At 37.0% G+C, this 20638-nt stretch overlaps 1 protein-coding gene and 1 long non-coding RNA gene across 7 annotated transcripts in view; one reads left to right on the top strand and one right to left on the bottom strand.

Annotated features, from left to right (window-relative positions):
- Positions 1–6412, top strand: part of LOC132178838 (LEAF RUST 10 DISEASE-RESISTANCE LOCUS RECEPTOR-LIKE PROTEIN KINASE-like 1.1) — a 22300-nt gene extending 15888 nt beyond the window's left edge. For 3 of the 6 annotated variants that reach the window (XM_059591405.1, XM_059591413.1, XM_059591429.1), the window contains exons 2-4: positions 4366–4398; positions 4791–5048; positions 5207–6412. In XM_059591405.1, coding sequence (XP_059447388.1) covers positions 4366–4398; positions 4791–5048; positions 5207–6174 — 1259 coding nt within the window. In that variant the 3' untranslated portion in view covers positions 6175–6412. Of the gene's footprint in view, positions 1–18; positions 1412–1885; positions 4004–4365; positions 4399–4790; positions 5049–5206 lie in introns of those variants that run through there. The other 3 variants (XM_059591444.1, XM_059591437.1, XM_059591421.1) reach the window with 3 other exon arrangements.
- A 6065-nt stretch (positions 6413–12477) lies between these two features.
- LOC132167865 (uncharacterized) lies at positions 12478–14433 on the bottom strand. Its single transcript, XR_009438729.1, has 3 exons — positions 14159–14433; positions 13253–13371; positions 12478–13168 (listed from the first exon to the last, which is right to left on the bottom strand). It is a non-coding gene; the product is annotated as an uncharacterized LOC132167865 (long non-coding RNA).
- Between the last annotated feature and the right edge of the window lie 6205 nt (positions 14434–20638).

Here is a 20638-nt window from a genome sequence, read left to right as displayed (position 1 = left end):
CCGTCTCCTACTTCACTTGCAAAGACGACTACTGAAGCTGATTGTTTGATTAACGTAATTCAACTTGGTGCCCACCACGTTAAAGATTTTTCAATGCTTGTCGCCATCAAACCGCTTTCTGCTTTCCTTTCCACGCCACCCGAGACTTTTCCAAAGATTGTGGACCATATTTCAAACTTCTTTTGTTTTTATTACGAGAAAGACGCGTTATACAATTATTACCACCATCACCATGGTCTAATCTTCTTCACCTTTTTTTTCAATGTTCACACGGGAATTAGAGAGGCAATACATGGGCGTGACTCATGAGAGATCTTTTTCGTTTTGGTTTTAGTCATCATCAAGATTGGACGATTGAAACCAGCCGCTTTGATTTTCATCAATTTTTTTGGATTTCAGAGGTTTTGAAGGAGTCAAGTCTTTGTAATGCGGGTCAATGGGGAAGATGGGTAGGAATATCCCTCGCCTCAGTACCATCTTCGGGTGTGGTATTAAGGCCAATTATTATCATATGGGTACCCCGGACTTGCTCTATTAATTCTCAGCCTGTATTATTGCAAGTCTTCCATATTCAATTTCCAAGTCAACTACCGTGTTAAACTGAGAAACTAAGTGTTATATAGTGAAGAAATAAGGAAAGAGTTTATTCAAACACATTATTTCAATTTAGAGCGACAAGTTATTGGTGGCGTTCTTTGTTTTTGCTGGTGAATTGGGAATTCTGGTATGGCTTCTGTCTTTCTGTTCGTTTTCTTTCTTCTCTTATATCTTCTGCTGCTTAACTCCGCTGAAGAACAAGTGAGATACACCAAAAAATGTCTACCCTTTAGCTGTGGAAATCTGGGCGAGATTCACTTCCCATTTACCAATAAGTCAAAGCCAGAATGCGGTGTTTTCAAAGTACATTGTGAAGATCATGGTAACCTTTCAAAGATCCAACTGAAGGACGGTGGAAGAGAATATGAAGTTAAAACCATCTCTCAGGATAACACCATACTTATCAAGGACAGAGAGCTTGGGGAGCACATCAAATCCAGTGGATGCGAATCCTTGACCAATTTGACTTTTCCCAGATATTCCTTCATCTCTTTTAAAATAGCCACACCCAATCAAACCTTTTTCAAATGCAAACACACACTCGATATTTCTCCCCCTACAGATTTTAAAAAAATAAGCTGCAATGGCTATAATATCTACTATAATAATTCAAACGATAGTTTTCCCAGTTCTCTCTCTGGATGTTCAATTATTCAGCTCCCAAAGAATTTGAGCTCCGGTCATCATCCGTTGCCAGATGATGAGTACGAACTTGGAGTGCGTGTCTTCGATGAATGTACAAGATGTTATAACAGAGGAGGTCAATGTAAGGCACGCGACAACAGCAAATTTTATTGTGACGGTGCAGATAAAGGTATAGAGCTAGGAATAACACAATAAATATTTGGGGATACATGCATACATTTTTTTTTCCTTTCTAATTTACACGCATACATTCTTGAACATGCATATAAATTTCTGGCTTTTTACGTTGTATTTATTCGTAGCTAATACATGTGCTGCTATTATTTAATTTCTGTTCCATGCCCCCTAATCCACTCCTATAAATTTCTGTCTTTCACCTTCACGTTGATTTATTTTGTTTTTTAATTGATGTTTTTGTTTGTCTAATAAGTAGGAGACAATATAGGATTGAAATCTTTTAAATTTTCTAGCTAATGCAACTCTTTGAAGGAGTTCTTAAAGTTAATTAAATTATTCAAAATTGTGTAATGCTATTTAGATAAGCTCCTTTTTAGATATCTTAGGCTAATTCCATAGTGACTTTTTTTTTTTCTTTTTCTTTTTTTTTTTAAAATTAAGTTATTGTATCTTACTAAATTATATACCAAGTAAAAATTTTTGAAGAGAAGTATTTAAATAATTGGGCTGATGGGGCAGTGCCCATCAACTCCTAAACTTTTTTCATTTTTAATAAAAGTTGATCAAATGGTTTGTAGACATTGCCACATCAAACCAATTGTATGTAAGTAGAGGATGGAAGTTGATTATCTAGCATTACCTCTTTTCTTCAAATAACGTCATGAGTGGGGCCTCTTGTCCTAACAACTTGCTTGAGCATAGGTTTTAAAAGTAATGATATAAGGAGGACTAGAATCCTCCAAATTGTGATGTGAACTTTAAAATAACCATTAAATTTGATATGGTCATTATTGAATTTCGATCTATTGATAATTTTAAAAGACACTTCACATTTGGAAGAACTCTAAAAGGACTATAGTCCTCCTAATCCCTTGTTTTAAGGACATAGTTGACTTGTCAAATTATGACTAATGTTGATTAATGGATATGATTCTTGTTTTCTTAACATGGTGCCATTGAATACTTGAAGTTATGTTCTGTCTCACATACTAAATAGAAAAGCATGTAGTAGGAAGCATATGTTTTTCAAATGTTAAGAATATACGCCATATACGTGACAGTTTTAGATTGAGTTGTCCTTTCCTCATATTATAATTGAAATTGTTGCATTATTAAACCCAGTTGTCTGTTTTATTTAGAGAGAGTGCACCCAGAAAATAAAAGAATGCCAAGTATTACTTCACCATCATTGTATTCCCTGCTTGTCAATACGTTCTGTTTACCCCGTCTCCTACTGAAAAGCTGATTGTTTGATTAACGTAAATCAACTTGGTACCCACCAAGTTAAGACTTTTCAAAGACGCCAAATGCTTGTCGTCTTTAAACGGGTTTTGCTTTTCTTTCCACGCCACCCCAAACTTTTCCCAAAGATAGTGGACCATATATCAATTTCTTTTGTTTTATTACTTGAAAGACGCGTTATACAATTATCACCACCATAGTCTAATCTTATTCACCTTTATTCAAAGGTTCACACGAGAATTAGAGAGGCAGTACATGGGTGATCACTCATGATAGATCTTTTACGTTTTGGTTTTAGTCCATCAGATTTTTTGGATGGTCAGAGGTTTTGAAGAGTCAAGGAGTCAAGTATTTGTAATGCGGGGCAATAAGGAAGATGGGTAGGAAAATCCCTCACCTCAGTACCATCTTCGGCTGTGGTATTAAGAAATTTCCGAAATCACAGACCAATTATCACTTGCTCTAATCTCAGCCTTGTATTACAAGTCTTCCATATCCATTTTCCAAGTCAACTACCGTGTTAAACTGATTAACTAAATGTTATGTAGTGAAGAAACAAGGAAAGACGTTATTTCAATTTAGGGCAACACGTTGGTGGTGGTGTTTGTTTTTTTTCTCTGGTGAATTGGGAATTTTGGGATGGCTTCTGTCTCTCTATTCGTTTTCTTTGTTCTCTCACACTTCGTGCCGCTTCACTCGGCTCAAGAAGAAGCGGGATACTCGTACACCCAAAGATGTCCAGAGTTTCACTGTGGAAATCTGCGCCCCCTTGGCTTTCCATTCGCAAGTTTGTCACAACCAGAATGCGGTGTTTTTACAATAGAGTGTGGGAATCCGTATTCGACGATCCAACTGGAGGAGGGCGGGAGATTATATCATGTTCAAAGAATCTCTCAGGATAACACCATACATATCAAAGACGAATGGCTTGGGGAGCAGCTGCAGCACCCCGCTTCCGTTGAATGCGAATCCTTACATAATCTGACTATTACCAGCTCTTCGTTCGTCTCTTTTGAATTTTTCCCCAAACAGACCTTTTTTAAATGCAATCGCACTCCCCCAACAAATTTTAAAAGATTTAGTTGCAATGACCATCATATCTACTATAATAGTTCAAGCGATAGTTTTCCCACTTCTCTCTCTGGATGTTCAATTATTCAGCTCCCAAAGAATCCGAACGCAGATCTTGTGGCAGTTGATAGCCCGTTTGAACTTTTAGCCGTTGAGTTCGACCTTAAACCGCATGTCTCTGATGCATGTTACAAATGTTATCAAAGAGGAGGTCATTGTAAGCCCAAGCCCGACGACAAGGGGGAACTTGATTGTCTGGTTCCGGAGAAAGGTATAAACGTAGGAATATATAACACAACAATATTTGGGGGGACACATATACATTCATGAAAATGCATACAAATTTCTTTTTCCTTTTACGTTGTATTTATTCCTAACACATGTGCTGCTACTATTTCTGTTCCATACCATAATCTACTCCTATAAAGCGATAGCTTTAGCTGATTGGATGGGTGTCAAAGTTAGATTAGGAGTCATAGTAATAACTTTGTTGCAATGAAACCCATATGAGATACATACATTTCTTTCTTACTAACCCTGTTAGGGATTGATCAAATGATGCTAATTTAGCTACTTCACTTCAATCTTCATTGTTTAAACTAACATCTTTTATGTTTGTATCTTCTGTTGCAGAGAGAAACAGACATAAACTGGCGATAGCATTTGGTGAGATACCTCTTCAATCAAATCTCTTGTTGAAAATTGATATTCATTTGTGATTGGTTAGCCTATGGGATTCAAATTATTCCATATTAAAGTCATATTATGTTACTCGTCACATCAAAGTATTTTCCCCTTCACTGCGTATGGCTAGTTATCAAAGCTTTAGAGCACTAATTTTCTTATTTTCATGAAACGGCAACTTTCTCCATCTTCCATGCAAACAGTGAATGATTAGGATACTATCCCCAGACTTGTAAAGAAGTCAATTTTTCAAACTTCTGTCTTGCATGCATAAGTTCTATTGTGACCTTCAATAGAAAATTTTTCAGTCTCACGAATTTCCTCCATTGCTGCTTGTCAGTTGACACTTAACTCCTTCCTTTACTCTGCTTTAGGTGTCGTATGTCCAGTCATCTTCTTCATAATGATATGCGTTTTCTTTATTATCCGGCATCATTACAAGAAAAAATATGCTTCTTCAACCATGCTGGCAAAGAATGCTAATTCTGATCCATCCTCAAGATCAGACCTGGAAGGGGGGAGTGTCTACTATGGAGTCCCTGTTTACTCATACAGCGAACTTGAAGAAGCGACCAATAATTTTGATACTGAAAAAGAACTTGGAGATGGAGGCTTTGGAATTGTCTACTATGGTAAGATGATAAACACAATATTACTTCACTTTCATCCTCACCTAAATTATAGTTTAAACTTTCTAAGCAAAAGCGCAAAAAAAATAACAACATAAAATTAGAGAAAGAAATAGAGACTTGGCATGCATCTTGATACATGGGCTAATTCTCTTAATTAGGCAAACTCCGTGATGGGCGGGAAGTTGCAGTCAAGCGCCTATATGAGCACAACTACAGACGAGTAGCACAGTTCATGAATGAAGTTGAAATCCTCACCCGCTTACGCCACAAAAATCTAGTCTCCCTTTATGGCTGCACCTCACACCGTAGCCGTCAACTTCTTCTTGTATATGAATATATTCCCAATGGCACTGTTGCTGACCATATTCATGGAGAACGAGCGACGCTGGGTTCACTCACATGGCCGACTCGTATGAACATCGCCATAGAAACTGCTACTGCATTGGCTTACCTCCATGCTTCTGAAATCATACATCGCGATGTGAAGACTAACAACATTCTCCTCGACAAGAATTTTTGCGTCAAAGTTGCAGATTTCGGGCTTTCTCGGCTGTTCCCCAATGATGTCAGCCATGTCTCAACAGCTCCTCAGGGAACTCCAGGCTATGTTGACCCAGAATATCATCAATGTTATCAGCTTACTACTAAGAGTGATGTTTACAGCTTTGGGGTTGTTTTAATCGAGCTCATATCATCTCTGCCGGCTGTTGATATAGCTAGGCATAGGCATGAAATTAACTTGGCTAACTTGGCCATAAGCAAGATTGAAAAATCCGCTTTCCATGAGTTGATCGACCCACATCTTGGATTTGAGTCGGATAAAGAAGTTGAAAGGATGACCATTTTGGTGGCACAGTTGGCTTTTCAATGCATACAACAGGACAAGGAAACGAGACCTAGCATGGATGAGGTCTTGGAGGCTTTGAAGCAGATTCAAAGTGGTAATGATGCGCCGGAGGATCAAGAGAAGGGATTTGATGATGATGTGGTCGTGAATGTAAAGCCACCAATTTCGCCGGAATCTGATGAGGTTGCGTTGTTGAAGACTAAACAGCTGCCACCTTCACCAATTTCTGTGAACACTAATTGGACTAGTAGGTCAACTACACCTAATATCAGTAGCTAAATTTCTTCTCCATGCTGCTATGCTATCGAGTAGGGATAAGAATATGTTTAACACTCCTTCAGACGCAAATGAGTGTGCTTTGAAATTTCATTTTCTTCTCATCTACTGGTTCTGTGTTGTTCATGGAAGGCATATATCGTTGATAGGTTAAGGTTTTGGGGGAATGTACATAATATGAATGGAGTTATTAGTATCATTCATATATATATATAGCAGAGATTTCGGATTATTTGTTTCACTGCTTTTTTGCACTCTACCATGTATCAAATAAGTAGTGGATTGTATGCATTGATGTGTAAATACTTACTTGTTTAGTGTTTGTTGTAATGTCCAAGTGAGCCATTCAATGATTGGAGCTTAAAGAAACATATCTACGATTCAACAAAATCTTCAAATTTTGTCTTATCGTATTTAAACATGTTGCCCATCCATCAATCTGTTCCATATCTGCTCTGGAAGCGAATTTCTTAACAACCTTATAAACAGGTTCGTCGATCAAAATCTGAAACTGTTCGCGAGTACTGCGTTCAGGTATCTCAGAAAGGTATTGCAATCCTTCCATTGTTGTAATGCCACGGGATTTGTTGGTGGATTTCGCTTGGAATTGCAAGCAAAAATTGACCTAACTCTGTTTTGAGAGCGCTGGATTCCACCAGAAAATTGTGGCAGTGTTTGCCAAGAGGCTGGACCGGGCCTCTTCCATCCCCAAAAAAAAAAAATACTTTCACCTCAAAATTAATTTCAACATTTCTACTTTTTTATACTACATCAATCATTATTATTATTATTATTCAAACAAAAAAAATTACTACAAAACAAATTTTTTACATTTTTTCATATAAAATATATATATATATATATATATATATATATATATTTCACTTTTTTCAACAAAATATTTTCACTAAAACCATTCAAACACATATTCTTAAAAAGGCACTACAGTGGCTGTGTGTAGCAAAGGGCCGAACCGGACCGGACCCAAAAATCTAAAAAATTCTTCTCAAAATTAAACCTAATATTTTTACTTTTTACATCACATCAATCACTTTTTATTACTATTTAAATAAAAAAATCACTACAAAACAAATTTTTTTATACAAAATATTTTTTTTTTTTCTCTCATATCAATCAAATTTACTACAGTATCATTCCATTCCTTTTTTTTCATTCCATTCCAAACACAGCCTACCTGTATAAACGATTGTTGGGTTAGTTGGGAATCCGGAATCGGGAGGAGTGAATTGAATGCCTATTTTTCAAGAACCCAAACAAATAGAATTTTTCTTGAAAAATGCACCCTTCAAGTTCAACAATTGAAAGCCCAGTCCTTGCTTTGAAATTGCCAAAAAAAGAAAACAAAAACCCTTCACTGAATCAATGAAAAAGTTGATAATTAAGTTGGGGTAAAACAAAAGAGCACGCGGCATGCATGTGCAAAATTTTTTTTTTTTTTTTTTTTTAAAAAATGTTTTTGCACGGGCGTGCCATGCACGCCGCATGCCCTGTATTAGTGCTCATTAAGTTGATAACCCATTCCCAACATTAAGCATATCCCTTTCAGATCGGGATTCCTCAAATTAAGCATTTGGACCGTTGGACAATCTACTAATAAAATAAAAATAAAATTAATAAAAAACTTTAAAAATTAGTAAATTTTTTTTGTGGTGGCTGGTCACTCGAGGTGGTGGTCGGCCACCACTGTTTAAACTTTAAGGGTGGCTTCGGCCACCCCCAAGGGCTAAAAAAAAAAAAATTCTAGTTGGCCCTTAGGGGTGGTTCGGGCGGATGGGGGTGGCCGAAGCCACTCTCATGGCCCTTGGGTCGGACGAACTGACCTTCAGCCACTCAACCGCCCCTTGGGGGGAGGTTCGGCCAGCCTCCAAGGACCACCTAATTTTTTTTATTTTTTTCGAGCCACCCCCAAGGGACGAAGCCACCCCAGACCGGCGGGAACAGTGTTGGCCACCCTAGCCACCACAAAAAAATTTACAAATTTTTTTAAAGTTTTTTATTAGTTTTATTTTGATTTTTATAATTTGATTTTTATAATTTTATTAGTAGATTGTTCTGGACCGTTGGAACCGTTGGATCACATCCAACGGTCCAGATGCTTAATTTGAGCCCCTCGAATTCCCTAAAGAATTCGAGGGGATCCCGATCCATCCCTTTCTCCCTCTTATAAGCAATCAAACCCCTCAAAATCCTCACTCACTCTTCCCACCAAGAACTTCGGACTACTATTAAGCTGAAGTAGCATAATTGTTCTTAGAGTTATAATTATGCTTTTCTTAAAGTTAAGTAATAATAGTAATGTCTCATAGATTTCACACACAAAAAGCCAAAAAACATATGAAAAGTAGGAGTGTTAGTGTTACACAAAATTTTCGGCTGTCGATCTCATCCTGCGTGTGCAGACTCAGATATGTGGTAGAGATGCTTTTTCAATTAATCGAGAACACCAAATTCAATTACGATCGTCTATTTTCTCTCCCAAAATTTCCTTCAACAAGTGGCAAAAACATCTCGGTCGATCGAGATTGTATAGAAACTTCAAAAATTTCGATTTTCAACTTGGATTGTTGAGCCTCCTTTGATCTAAAGCCTACAAGGCTTATCGTGCTCAACTTATTATTACTGAGAAACACACTCAACTTAGAATTTTACTCCTTTGCTTTTGTCCCGCGTGTTGCATTTAACTTAGCATTTCATTCCATTTCTCCAATGATAAGCCTCATGCATGTGCATCCTCTTCTTTTCCTTTCTAGTTAAAAAATCCTGTGGAGTCTGTGGTGATGGCCAAAACATAATATTCCATCTTCTTCATCCAACAATCTTCAGGAATCTCAATTATTAACTACATAGCCGGCCGGCAACAAAATTGTATTGCATTACAAGTGTGACTTTGTGACCCTATAAAATATGGCATTACTCATCTTCAGCTCCCTTGACCTTCATAAAACTTATTTTTTTTTAAAATAAAATAAAAAATTATGGCATAATTTGGATGGTTGGAATGAAGGTCAATAATGACTTTTGAGTGCTTAGTTGGGACAAGTGAGTGGGATTGACATCTCTTAAAATTCATTTTAAATTTGAGATTCTCAAATTCATATATTTTAATCGTCTATCTCATTTAAAATAGGAAAATGTTAAAGGGACAACACAAACCCAACTCAAAACCAACTTCTCTCCTACGTGGCATTTATTTATTTTTTATTATATACTTTTTTTAAACCAAATCAAAGGTCTGTAAAAATCAAATTTCTCTCTCAGTCCCTCGCTCTCCCTCCCGCGCTCACCCTCTCTCCTCCGGCGAGTTCATCGGCCACCGAAAATCCCCTCTCAGTCCCTCGCTCTCCCTCTCGTGCTCACCCTCTCTCTCCTCCGGCGAGTTCTTCGGCCACCGGAAATCCTCCCTCACTCCATCGCTCTCCCTCCCGCGCTTACCCTCTCTCTCCTCCGGCGAGTTCTTCGGCACCGGTGAAGCTGTCCGTCTGTTGCAAGGTTCCATCCACTGTCTCTCTCACTCCGGCGACGTCTACAGCCACCGGCGAAGCTCCTGTCTCTCTCTCACTCCGGCGAAGCCGAAGGCTTTCTCTCTCCTCCACCGGTGGTAAGCAATCCCTCTCTCTCATCCACATTCAAAATCTAGGGCTTTTTGATTTATGTGTAGTGGGTGCTAGAATAGTGTATTAGATTTATGTGTATTTAGGGTTTAGATTTATGTTTTTTGAATATTATTGGGTATGGATTTGTTTAGGGTTTAGGGAGGTATAATGCATAGTATGGGAGCTGAATTCCAATTTGCAGTAGATAGAATGATAGGTGGTTGTTTTCCTGCGTTATGGCCGAATATATATTACCAAACAAAAAGTTGTTTTTGGTACTACTACTACGCTCTCAGCAAGTGATATAAGAATGTAAGCTACAATTATCATTTTATCAGTTATTGCGAATTGAACTCTTAGCACTGGCCTAATTTTAGGGAAATTTAAGTAGGCTATATATCCACCTTGATATATCAAAAAGCTCAGTAATTTCTGACTGGTCGGAAAATGAATCCCGTTGGTTTGCTTGAATCGGATCCATTGCTGCTGCTCTGGATTTGGCCTGAGAAGAAAATTGTTAAAAAAAAAAAAAAAAAAAAAAGCTTTGTGAGATGAATAAAATAAAATACTATACTAGATTACAAGGGATTGTACTGGAGATGGGGTGTGAAGCAAACTGCCAAACTGGGAAAGAATTTGTACGTACAGAGAGCTAGAAAGAAGTTGAAAAACTTTTTCCGAGAAATTTGGATTTGCAAAAGGGTTGAGGCTTACCCGTGATCAATGTCTGGAAGTATATGATTCTTTGGTAAGAAAGAAAGATTGAGAAAGCAGAGTGAAAAACAGAGGAGAATGTGATTCTGGTAAAGTATTTTAGGTTTTTTTGGGTTTTTTTTTTAAAAAAAAATCTAATCCATGGTATTTTCGTCATTTTGGATCACAATGTCCCCGTTTTGTGACCCCAATGATAGAACAGTAAGGTACATTAACTAAATTGAAAGATTGGAGATTGACATTGCAAGTTGTGTAGTAGATTGAGGGGATAAGTGTAGTTACCCTATGGATAAGTAATGAGCAATTTTGTGGGAATGATTAATAATAATTTTTGTCATCACATGAAATATGATTCTGGTAAAGTCTCAACCTCTGTACATTGGAACCTTTTGTTTAGATCTACTTGGATTTGCTTAATGTTCTCACTTTCAAAATGTGAACACCAACCACTAACTACTTTTATGCTATTCCATGAATCCTTGGACATTGTTCCCTTGCTACTGATATATGCAATTCATGCTAGATTTTATACCTTGTTTGTCTTCAAAAGTCTATATCATGACTACCATGAAATTTAGGCTCATTGTAACCCCCATCAAATCCTATGATGCTGGAGTGATATGCATTGGATTTTTAGCTTATTGTTCATGTCCTCCTGAGAAAATGTAAACTGCCCTCTATGACTAATGGTGTTAGTGGATTTTAGATCTAAAACTATTTTGAAATGTATTTCTGTGTCTCTGATTCAAGGGAACAGATTTTGTCAAGAGCTCTTGATTTGACTGTTTGCTTTCTTTGGCTTCTTTCATGACTTAATTCTATACCTACTGATACACAATGCTTTTATTCAATAATTAAAGTACTTTATTGTGACACCCTATCTTGAATTATTCCAATGGTTTTCTTATCAAGCACCTCTTGTAAAGATACACACATATGAAGGAAACATGTTAGATCTGCATTTTTTTTTTCATGGCAGCAATTAAGTGACAAATCAAATTGTTAAATTTGACTTCTGTTATCTTTAGCTATTATGGGTGATATCAATGTTCATTTAAATTTATCTCTTGGTTTCTGCAGCTATGCTCTAGCAATTGAATTCCAACTGCGAGTGATTGATGCTTGGGAAAGCCATGGCTCAAGTGTAGGAGATGAACTTCGAGAAGCCCGCCAAATTCTCGTAGAGCTGAAGAAAGAAGCAAATGGTGCATCATCGAATGAGCTCCCCGTGAATGTCCTGTAGTCACCCCCAAGTTTTTCTCCAAATTGAATTTGAGAAAATTCCTCCAACTTAATCTTTAAACTAACATTTTGTCCTTAGGATATGTGATTTTCACATGTGTTTTTAATAGAATATATATAAAAAAATATGTAAGAATCAAATGTCCTCAAATGGCTACCATACTAGAACTTGTATTTTAGGACCTAGTTTCTAGTCTTGATGTTATCCACGCATAAATTCCTTACCACTAAGTTCTTTAATATGGAGTATATGGCTATATGCATTTCAAGAATCGAATATGTACACTTAACAGTTCTACAAGAATGTGGTAACATACAATTCAAAAATATACATTGTCTTAAATGGTCATTTGCAAATTGAACTAAGACAACCATTACCCATCAAGAAAAGAATGTGATTTACAAAAATGCTTGAGATCCATGATGGTTTTACAATGTGGACTCCTCTAAGATGGGTATCTAGAAACATTATGAAAACACCAGCTAAGTGTCCCAGCAAAGGTGATCATGTGTGTAAAGCAGGTTTCCTCTTCACCCAAAACCAAGCGCACTCCCTCAAAAAAAAAATTATCTCTTTTCTTCCTTGAAGACTACAAAGCTTCAGAATGGAGCATTTCTTACAGACTCTAGCTTGGAATAGTGATCATGAATAATCCTTGACAATCCAAATTCAAAAGAAAATCGAATAAAAAAAAAAGATCCCAAATTGGTCTGTTGTGCACCAGTGATCTACAAATTCTTACTCTGCTATGCATAAAGCAAATATTCCTTTTGGGTCCTGTTTCGGTGTTTTAAGCATGAAAATGGGTAAATAGGACACTAGAATTTATCAGTCTTCTTTAAGGCATTACATTCCCTATAAAAAACTTTCATAAACAATAAGAAATATGCAATAAACATAAATGACAAAGCTCTTCCACGTTGCTCCCAACACAATCCTTTTAAAGAGTTACATGACAATTTCTCAAAAAGACAAAGTCACATGGCAACTTCTCAAAAAGACAGTTACATGACAATTCCCTAAAAAAAATGCCAACATCAAAGGCATAAACTATATTAAATTTTACATGCTCTTGGACATAATGACATGTATCAGAGAGCGGATACTTGAAAGCTCATCACCAGTAATCGTAGGCAAGTATTGTCGATGGTTGAGAACGGCATAAACTTTATTAAAGATGGGCTGCACCTGCGTTGCAATCATTGGGTCTGCTAGGATTATAGCATTGGCGACGCTTATCATCCAACCAAATGTGTGGGGCATATTGATATTGATACCGTAGGTTAGATGCCGCAAAAGGTGAAGTAATACTATTTGGCTCAAAGGAAGAGGATATATAGACAATATATGTTGTAGGAATCATCCAACTCTTCATCCGAACAAGTGATCCTTAAGACATTTGGTTCTTCAACTTCTTCATCCACATCTATCAAAAAGGGATACAAAGTTAAAAGTCATCTTGGTGTGTCAAAGCAAAATTATAACCCAAACAAAAGATGAAAAGTCAAACCTATTTGAGGGCAATCTTGCTCCAAAAAATCTTCATCATTTGGAATACGTGTATACAAAGATTTAACTTCACCCTCCTTGTCCATTTAGGCAGCTATAATGAGTAACTTTTCCACTTACCTAATGTATAATTCAAAATATTATTGTATAAGCAGTGTGAACTATAAAAAGCATACAAATAGTAAGAACTTAAATAGGCTTGAAAAGAAAAAAGAAAATGAACTTCATTCCAAGACTTCTCTTGAGAGAGGCGACGATAAAGTGGCAGTTGACAGAATTTGATGAGCAAGTAAAAAAACCTTGGTAGTTGACAGAATTGCTATAGGCACTTTTAGGGACATTAGATCAATCTCTAATAACTCATTAATTTCTGTTGCTTATCTGTTAAAGAATTGTACTTTCACAGTGACAGGTGCGATTATAACAATCAAAATCAGCAAAGTATGTTCTTTGGTATTTCTTGGCATTTCCATTCACTCACTGTCACAGACACTGCAATCAAAGTATGTTCTTTGGTATAGCCTACTTAAATTTCCCTAAAATTAGGCCAGTGCTAAGAGTTCAATTCGCAATAATTGATAAAATGATAATTGTAGCTTACATTCTTATATCACTTGCAGAGACGACGTAGTAGTACCAAAAACAACTTTTTGTTTGGTAATATATATTCGGCCATAATGCAGGAAAACAACCACCTATCATTCTATCTACTGCAAATTGGAATTCAGCTCCCATACTATGCATTATACCTCCCTAAACCCTAAACAAATCCATACCCAATAATATTCAAAAAACATAAATCTAAACCCTAAATACACATAAATCTAATACACTATTCTAGCACCCACTACACATAAATCAAAAAGCCCTAGATTTTGAATGTGGATGAGAGAGAGGGATTGCTTACCACCGGTGGAGGAGAGAGAGAGCCTTCGGCTTCGCCGGAGTGAGAGAGAGACAGGAGCTTCGCCGGTGGCTGTAGACGTCGCCTGAGTGAGAGAGACAGTGGATGGAACCTTGCAACGGACGGACAGCTTCACCGATGCCGAAGAACTCGCCGGAGGAGAGAGAGGATGAGCGCGGGAGGGAGAGCGATGGAGTGAGGGAGGATTTTCGGTGGCCGATGAACTCGCCGGAGGAGAGAGGGTGAGCGCGGGAGGGAGAGCGAGGGAGAAATTTGATTTTTACAGACCTTTGATTTGGTTTAAAAAAAATATATAATAAAAAATAAATAAATGCCACGTAGGAGAGAAGTTGATTTTGAGTTGGGTTTGTGTTGTGCCTTTATCAAAAGCCATGTTTCAACCTTTTATAAAGAAGCTACTAAACCTATGTACGACAATTATATATTTGAAAATTTCAAATTTAAAAAAATTCAATACGTTCTCAATCCGAAGCGAGCGAGTAGTGGAGGATGCCTCTTTTTCGGAACCCATACAAAAGGAATTTTTACTTGGAAAATGCACCCTTCAACCATCGACCGCCCAGTCCAAGCTTCGAAATTGCTGAAAAAAGAAAAGGAAAAGAAACGAAAACCAATCAGTGATTCAAGGGAAAAAGATGATAACCCATTCCCAACAATCACATCCTTTTCTCACTCACTCCCCCACCATCATTTATTAACCACCTTCGAATTTCAAACCCCACCGAAATTCAAGAAACACAGGAGGAGAAAACGGGCGAGAGAGAGAGAGAGCAAAGAATCACCTGGGCATATATACATGGCAACGCTTCAGAAGTTCAAGCTGCTGGCGACCCAGTGCGTCGTGGCGCCAAGCCCCACGCGGAGCCCGAGGACGAGCCCGGTTGTCCAATTCCGTCGCCGCTAGACCACTCTCCGAATGGTGCAAAATTGATCGAACTATTTTTAATTACTCTTCAAAGGATTGTCTGCAACGTTTCTAGTCCTGCGGAAAGCTCTTCTTCTTCTTTTTTTGGCTTAGATTTGTGTGTTGTGGTCCTGTTTCGTCTTCCTTTAGGGACAAAAGGTGGAGCAGCAGCCGTGGAAAGTGAAAGTTGTTTGGACTACGTACTTCGACTGTGGCTCGTGGGAGACCAGAGAATCCTCTTCCTCCCTAAAAGCTTCAACCCTCCACCTCGTAAAGAGGGAAACAAAGATACGGCATGCTCACGCAAATCCAAATTAATCTTGCACTAGTACGTACTATTGTGAATAACTTGTTCATCAAATTTTAGCTCAATTTTATTTTAAAAAAATTACTACTTTTTTTTTTTTTTTTGAACTACTAAAAAAATAGGTATATCTCATTCTGTATTTTTGTTATACTTCACTATTTTTTTTTTTTTTTCAACAATAATAATTTTTAAAATGAGAGGAGAGAATGATCTAATAAAGAAAGAATCTCCTTCGATTTTGTTGGGTGTATCATGCTCAACAAATTTGTTTGAGCACTATAACAGCTAATTTTTTTTTTAGCTAAAATGACTAGCCATTGTTAAATTAACACTTTTTCCAAAGAGAAATGTTAGGAATACTAATTTTTTTAGGGAAATCATATATAAATTCCTTAGGTAAACGCGCTTTTATTAAAAACTCCCTGAGTATTTTTTTTCAGAAATTTAGTCCATGAGTCACTCGAAACTACTAGAAACTCCCTACCGTTAATTTTTGCTAACTGCCGTTATTTGAATGAAACAAACCGTTTCACTTAAGTCCACCTAAGTGGAATTTTTGTATCCTACGTGTTCACATTGGACACGTAGGATATAAAACTCACCGTTTTGGACCATCCAAAACGGTGAGTTTGGCCTAAAATTGAGGGCATCTTCTTTGAAACTCTAAAGTTTCATACGGTCAAAATACAAACCATCCGATACACCTCAAGCAGCAACCCACCGACGCAGACCCCGCCGGCGACAGAACCACCGGAGACAGAACCCGCCGGCGACAGAACCACCGGAGACAGAACCCACCGGCGACAATACCCGCCGGTTAAATCACCCATTCCGGCGTCACTTTTCCGGCTAGGTTTCCGTCAAATCACAATATTTTGAATCGGAAAGATCTGGTTTCGACGACGGTATTTTCTGAAATTTCTTTGTGGGTTTTGTTGATTGACTGAAATGGAAGCCTTTAATAGTTGTTTTTTGAATTTTTTTGTTGTGTTGGAAGCTTTTGGTCGAAACCCCATCCCCAACCTTTTTTTTGTCCAACATCTGTCGAATATTGCACTTTTGAGCCAATATTATTATTGATTGGCAATGGGTGTGGTCCACCTTGGTTGTGGTCTTGGAATGAGACAGTTGTTTTTTCGTGTGCACTGGCAAGTTGGTCAAGGGGGATTTTTTCATCTGTATAACTATTTATTTTATTTTTTTGCTTCTCTACTCAAATGGTGGATTGCCGAGGACATGAAAATAGGAATTCTTTGAGCATAGTTTACGCCAGTTTCATCATGCTACAATTGAGCAGTATTTTTTGAAATTTTTTTTTTTTTTTTTACCTAATAGTTCATGCCATACTTTTCTATGCATGACTTTGTTTTTAGGTCCTCCAATATTTTTGCAACCTTTTTAGTTGATGAGAAGAAATGTCAATTACTGAAAGAAATGTTAATCATATTAGTATTAACATTTGGAAGAAAAGTATTTTTCGATGGAGAAAAAAGTGGTATTATTGTTGGGATATGATAGATTGTGGTTGGTTGGGTTTTGATGACTTTGTAAATTTTTTTAGGGAAGTTTCATCATTCTACAATTGAGCAGTATTATATACGTGGTTGGATGTTACGGCTAATTTCTTCTTATTGCATGTTTGATTACACTGCATATTTGCATGTTTGTAGGGAGCCGCCTATGCTCATATACCATCTCTAGCTACTACACTAACAACTTAGTATTGTTTAGATTACAAATTGAGCAGTACTATTTCTGCAGGGGAATCACATTTTAAACAATGTGATTATCTTTTGTTTAGGGTTTATGGTATATTTTTTTTCCCAGTATTGTTTAGATTACAAATTGAAGTGAGAATAATTTTTTGGCAAGCTTGATTTTATTTTTCTTTTATGAGCTTGATTATTCTCTCACATGTCAGTTATATATTGTTAGGTTCATATTATAAGATGAACAGAAGGAAGAAAGATTTCGGGATAGGATACAATGAAAGCGAATTCTACGATGGGAAGATGAAAAAGGTTTGTGAATTTTATTTAGTGAAACCCATTAGGGAACTGTGATTACTTCTAATAATTGTGGGTTTCACTGTAAAATGAACAGTCAATGTCGTCGGCATCTATAACATCATCGGTGAAAGAGGATATGGAACCTGTGCAGTGTAGGTGCGGACTTACAAGCCCAATTATAACATCCACTACTATAAAAAATCCTGGGAGGCGATTCTATGGGTGTGCTATGTATGACCGTAAAAAGGTATTTGAATTTGGATAATTTGGTTTTAAGAAATAGTTATTACTTCGTGCTTGTTCGTAATTATCAGATTTTTTTGTGTAATAACAGAAAGTTGGCCAATGTCGTTTTTTTCCAATGGTATGACGAAGAAACCTGTGCTCGCTGAAGGGAGGTCCTACCTGCGCTGTATAAACAAGTTCATTCCCTGAAATGTGAAGTGTCATTACTTAGGGGCAAACTAAAAATTCAAACATATTTGTTAGTTTTTTTGTTGGTGATTTGTGTACTGTTGATTTGTCTAAGGTTGATGGGGCATTGAGGCATGGGAATGAGGCAATTAGATTATTATCAGTCGAATAGACTATCTATTTTGTTGATGTCAAGGATATTGTTTACTAAGCTATGTTGTCCACGTGGATATATGGTTATGGCTTCTATGTACCAATTATGTAAAAATCTTGCTTGTTCGTAATTATCAGGTTGGCTGATTACTTTTATGGAACAACTATTTCCATGCATTAGTTTTATTTGTATGCGGCAATTTATGATTATTTGTATGTTGCTCTTAAATCTGAAATATTGAACCCTACAGTAGAATTTGCAGGCAGGATTAATTTTATCCGTCCACTAATACAATCTGGAATTGGTAATTGCCATGACGAAATTCTAAAATGTAATTCAATAACTAACAGTGCACGTTTAATGCTTCATGAACAACATTGAAGCTAACAAGCACATAAAGTCCCAAAATGAATCCCCCAATTGTTTTTTATATTACAAACATAAAACAAAAAAAAGCCGACATATCACTTGATTATGAAATGGGTATGCGGGAAAAAGGCAAAATGAAGAGATCTGATAAGTGATAAATGTGATCATTGCGTGGCACCACTTCCTCGGCTTCTTAGTACACGTGTAGCCCTACGTGTACTACCATGATGTGATGATTCTGCTTCTGCTTCCGCCTGTGGTTCATGTTGGGATCCAAAGAATGCTTTAACAAAAATAATAGTTAAAACAAATACCAAAAAAAAAAAAAAAAAAACCGGAAATCATTGTGAATATTACAAATTAAGCACAAGTATATGAGTTTTTTAAGTACAAAAAAAACCCCAGACTAATTTACTAAATTACAACACCAATTTCAGCAAACTTTCAGATATTTGTGGGCAGCTATGGAATCATCGGGAAATAAGAGTTTTCTTAATAAAAAAAAAAACTTGAATTTTACCTGTGACTGAGTAGCCCTACGTGTACGTATACTTGGTTGTGATGACCCGTGGGCTTCTGCCTCTGCCTGTGGTTCATGTTGGGATCCAAAAAATGCGTGAAAAAAAAAGAATCATCGTGAAATAAGAGTTTTCTTAATCACAAAAAAACTTGGATTTTACCTGTGACTGAGTAGCCCTACGTGTACGTACACTTGGCTGTGATGATCCGTGGGCTTCTGCCTCTGCCTGTCGTTCATGTTGGGATCCAAAAAAATGCGTTAAAAAAAAGGAAAAAAAGAAGAAGAAAGATTATGAAGCATTTCCAAATAATTATTATATTACTTGTACAAATACTTATATAAATAGAAAATTTTCTAATAGAAAACAAAGATTATGACGCATTTCCAAATAACTTGTGCAACACTGAACTTGCATTGCATATACTAGATTTTAATCCTCCTTAACCTTAAACTTAAAGCACCCTCCCAAACTTCCAGCTTAGAGTTAGCTCCCATTATTTATTGATTTTATTTTTTTGATAAGTAGAGTTAGCTTCCATTATAGTATCATCAATGTTTTCTACAAAAATGCATACACCATCTGACCTTATCCTAAATAGCTCTACTGAGTTCATCCATTACATAAGCAAAGACAAAATCACATCTTAATAACCAGTTTCAAATTAAATGTCGCAACATACCCTTCCAAGAGTAATTAAAATTCCACTGCTTTCAATGTAACTTTTTCAGCATAAATATGAAGATTCAACAAGGTCCACAGTATTTTTAGTAGCTCCTTAAAGTATCTAGATTACAAGTCAGCAAGCAGTAATGCTAAACCGCAGACTAATTTACTAAATTACAACACCAATTTCACCAAACTTTCAGATATTAGTGGGCAACTATGGAATCATCGGGAAATAAGAGTTTTCTTAATAAATAAAAAACTTGAATTTTACCTGTGACTGAGTAGCCCTACGTGTACGTACACTTCGCTGTGATGACCCGTGGGCTTCTGCTTCTGGGTGGGGTTTAGCTTGTGATCCCTACAATAATTTAACCAAACATTCAGACAAATACCAACAATAATTATTATATTACTTGTACAATAATAATTAAGTTAACAAATTTTGGAATATGAACCTTATGTTGTAAAATGTATTTGTTTTACCTGTGCTTGAGCAGCATCTTTTTTCGGCTTATATTTCTTCGGTTTCCACCTTTTCCGGTCCGGGTTCAAAGGTAAATGACAACCTTTATAATTATGTCCTAAACCCCCACAATTTCCATATTTAATGATATATCAACTACGGGTTAGCTTGTAGGGGTTAGTCGGCTCATATACAGCTTTTCACCTACTAATATTTGGTCGACCAGGAGCCCTTCTAATGATAGGTGGCTGGATTTCATCGCATGGATCATCAGCTGGCCATGTCTGTGGACCTTCCATGCCATAAACTCGAGCTGCATATCCTTGCATATACTTGTCCATCTTGTAATAATCATCCAAATAATCCTCTGGTTTTTGTTTATGCATGTAAATTGTACCACAAGCATGTGAGCAAGGGATCCCACTCACCTGCCATCTTCCACATGTGCATGTGCGTTGATCTAACCGGACTAAACGCCGTGGCTCGTATATGTCCTCGATCTCAAACTCCAACTGATTCTGCCACCGACTAATACAATTCCTTGCATCACTTTTTGACCTCTCCAATTTTTTCTGGATCTTTGGGCATATTGTGTAGTGCGTCGACCGGATTCCATTCCTTTTCTGCTGGAAGCGTGCCATTATTTGCAGACGAA

Source organism: Corylus avellana, chromosome ca1 (genome assembly GCF_901000735.1).
Source record: "Corylus avellana chromosome ca1, CavTom2PMs-1.0".
NCBI lineage: Eukaryota > Viridiplantae > Streptophyta > Magnoliopsida > Fagales > Betulaceae > Corylus > Corylus avellana.
This window is presented reverse-complemented; position numbering and strand designations above follow the sequence as displayed.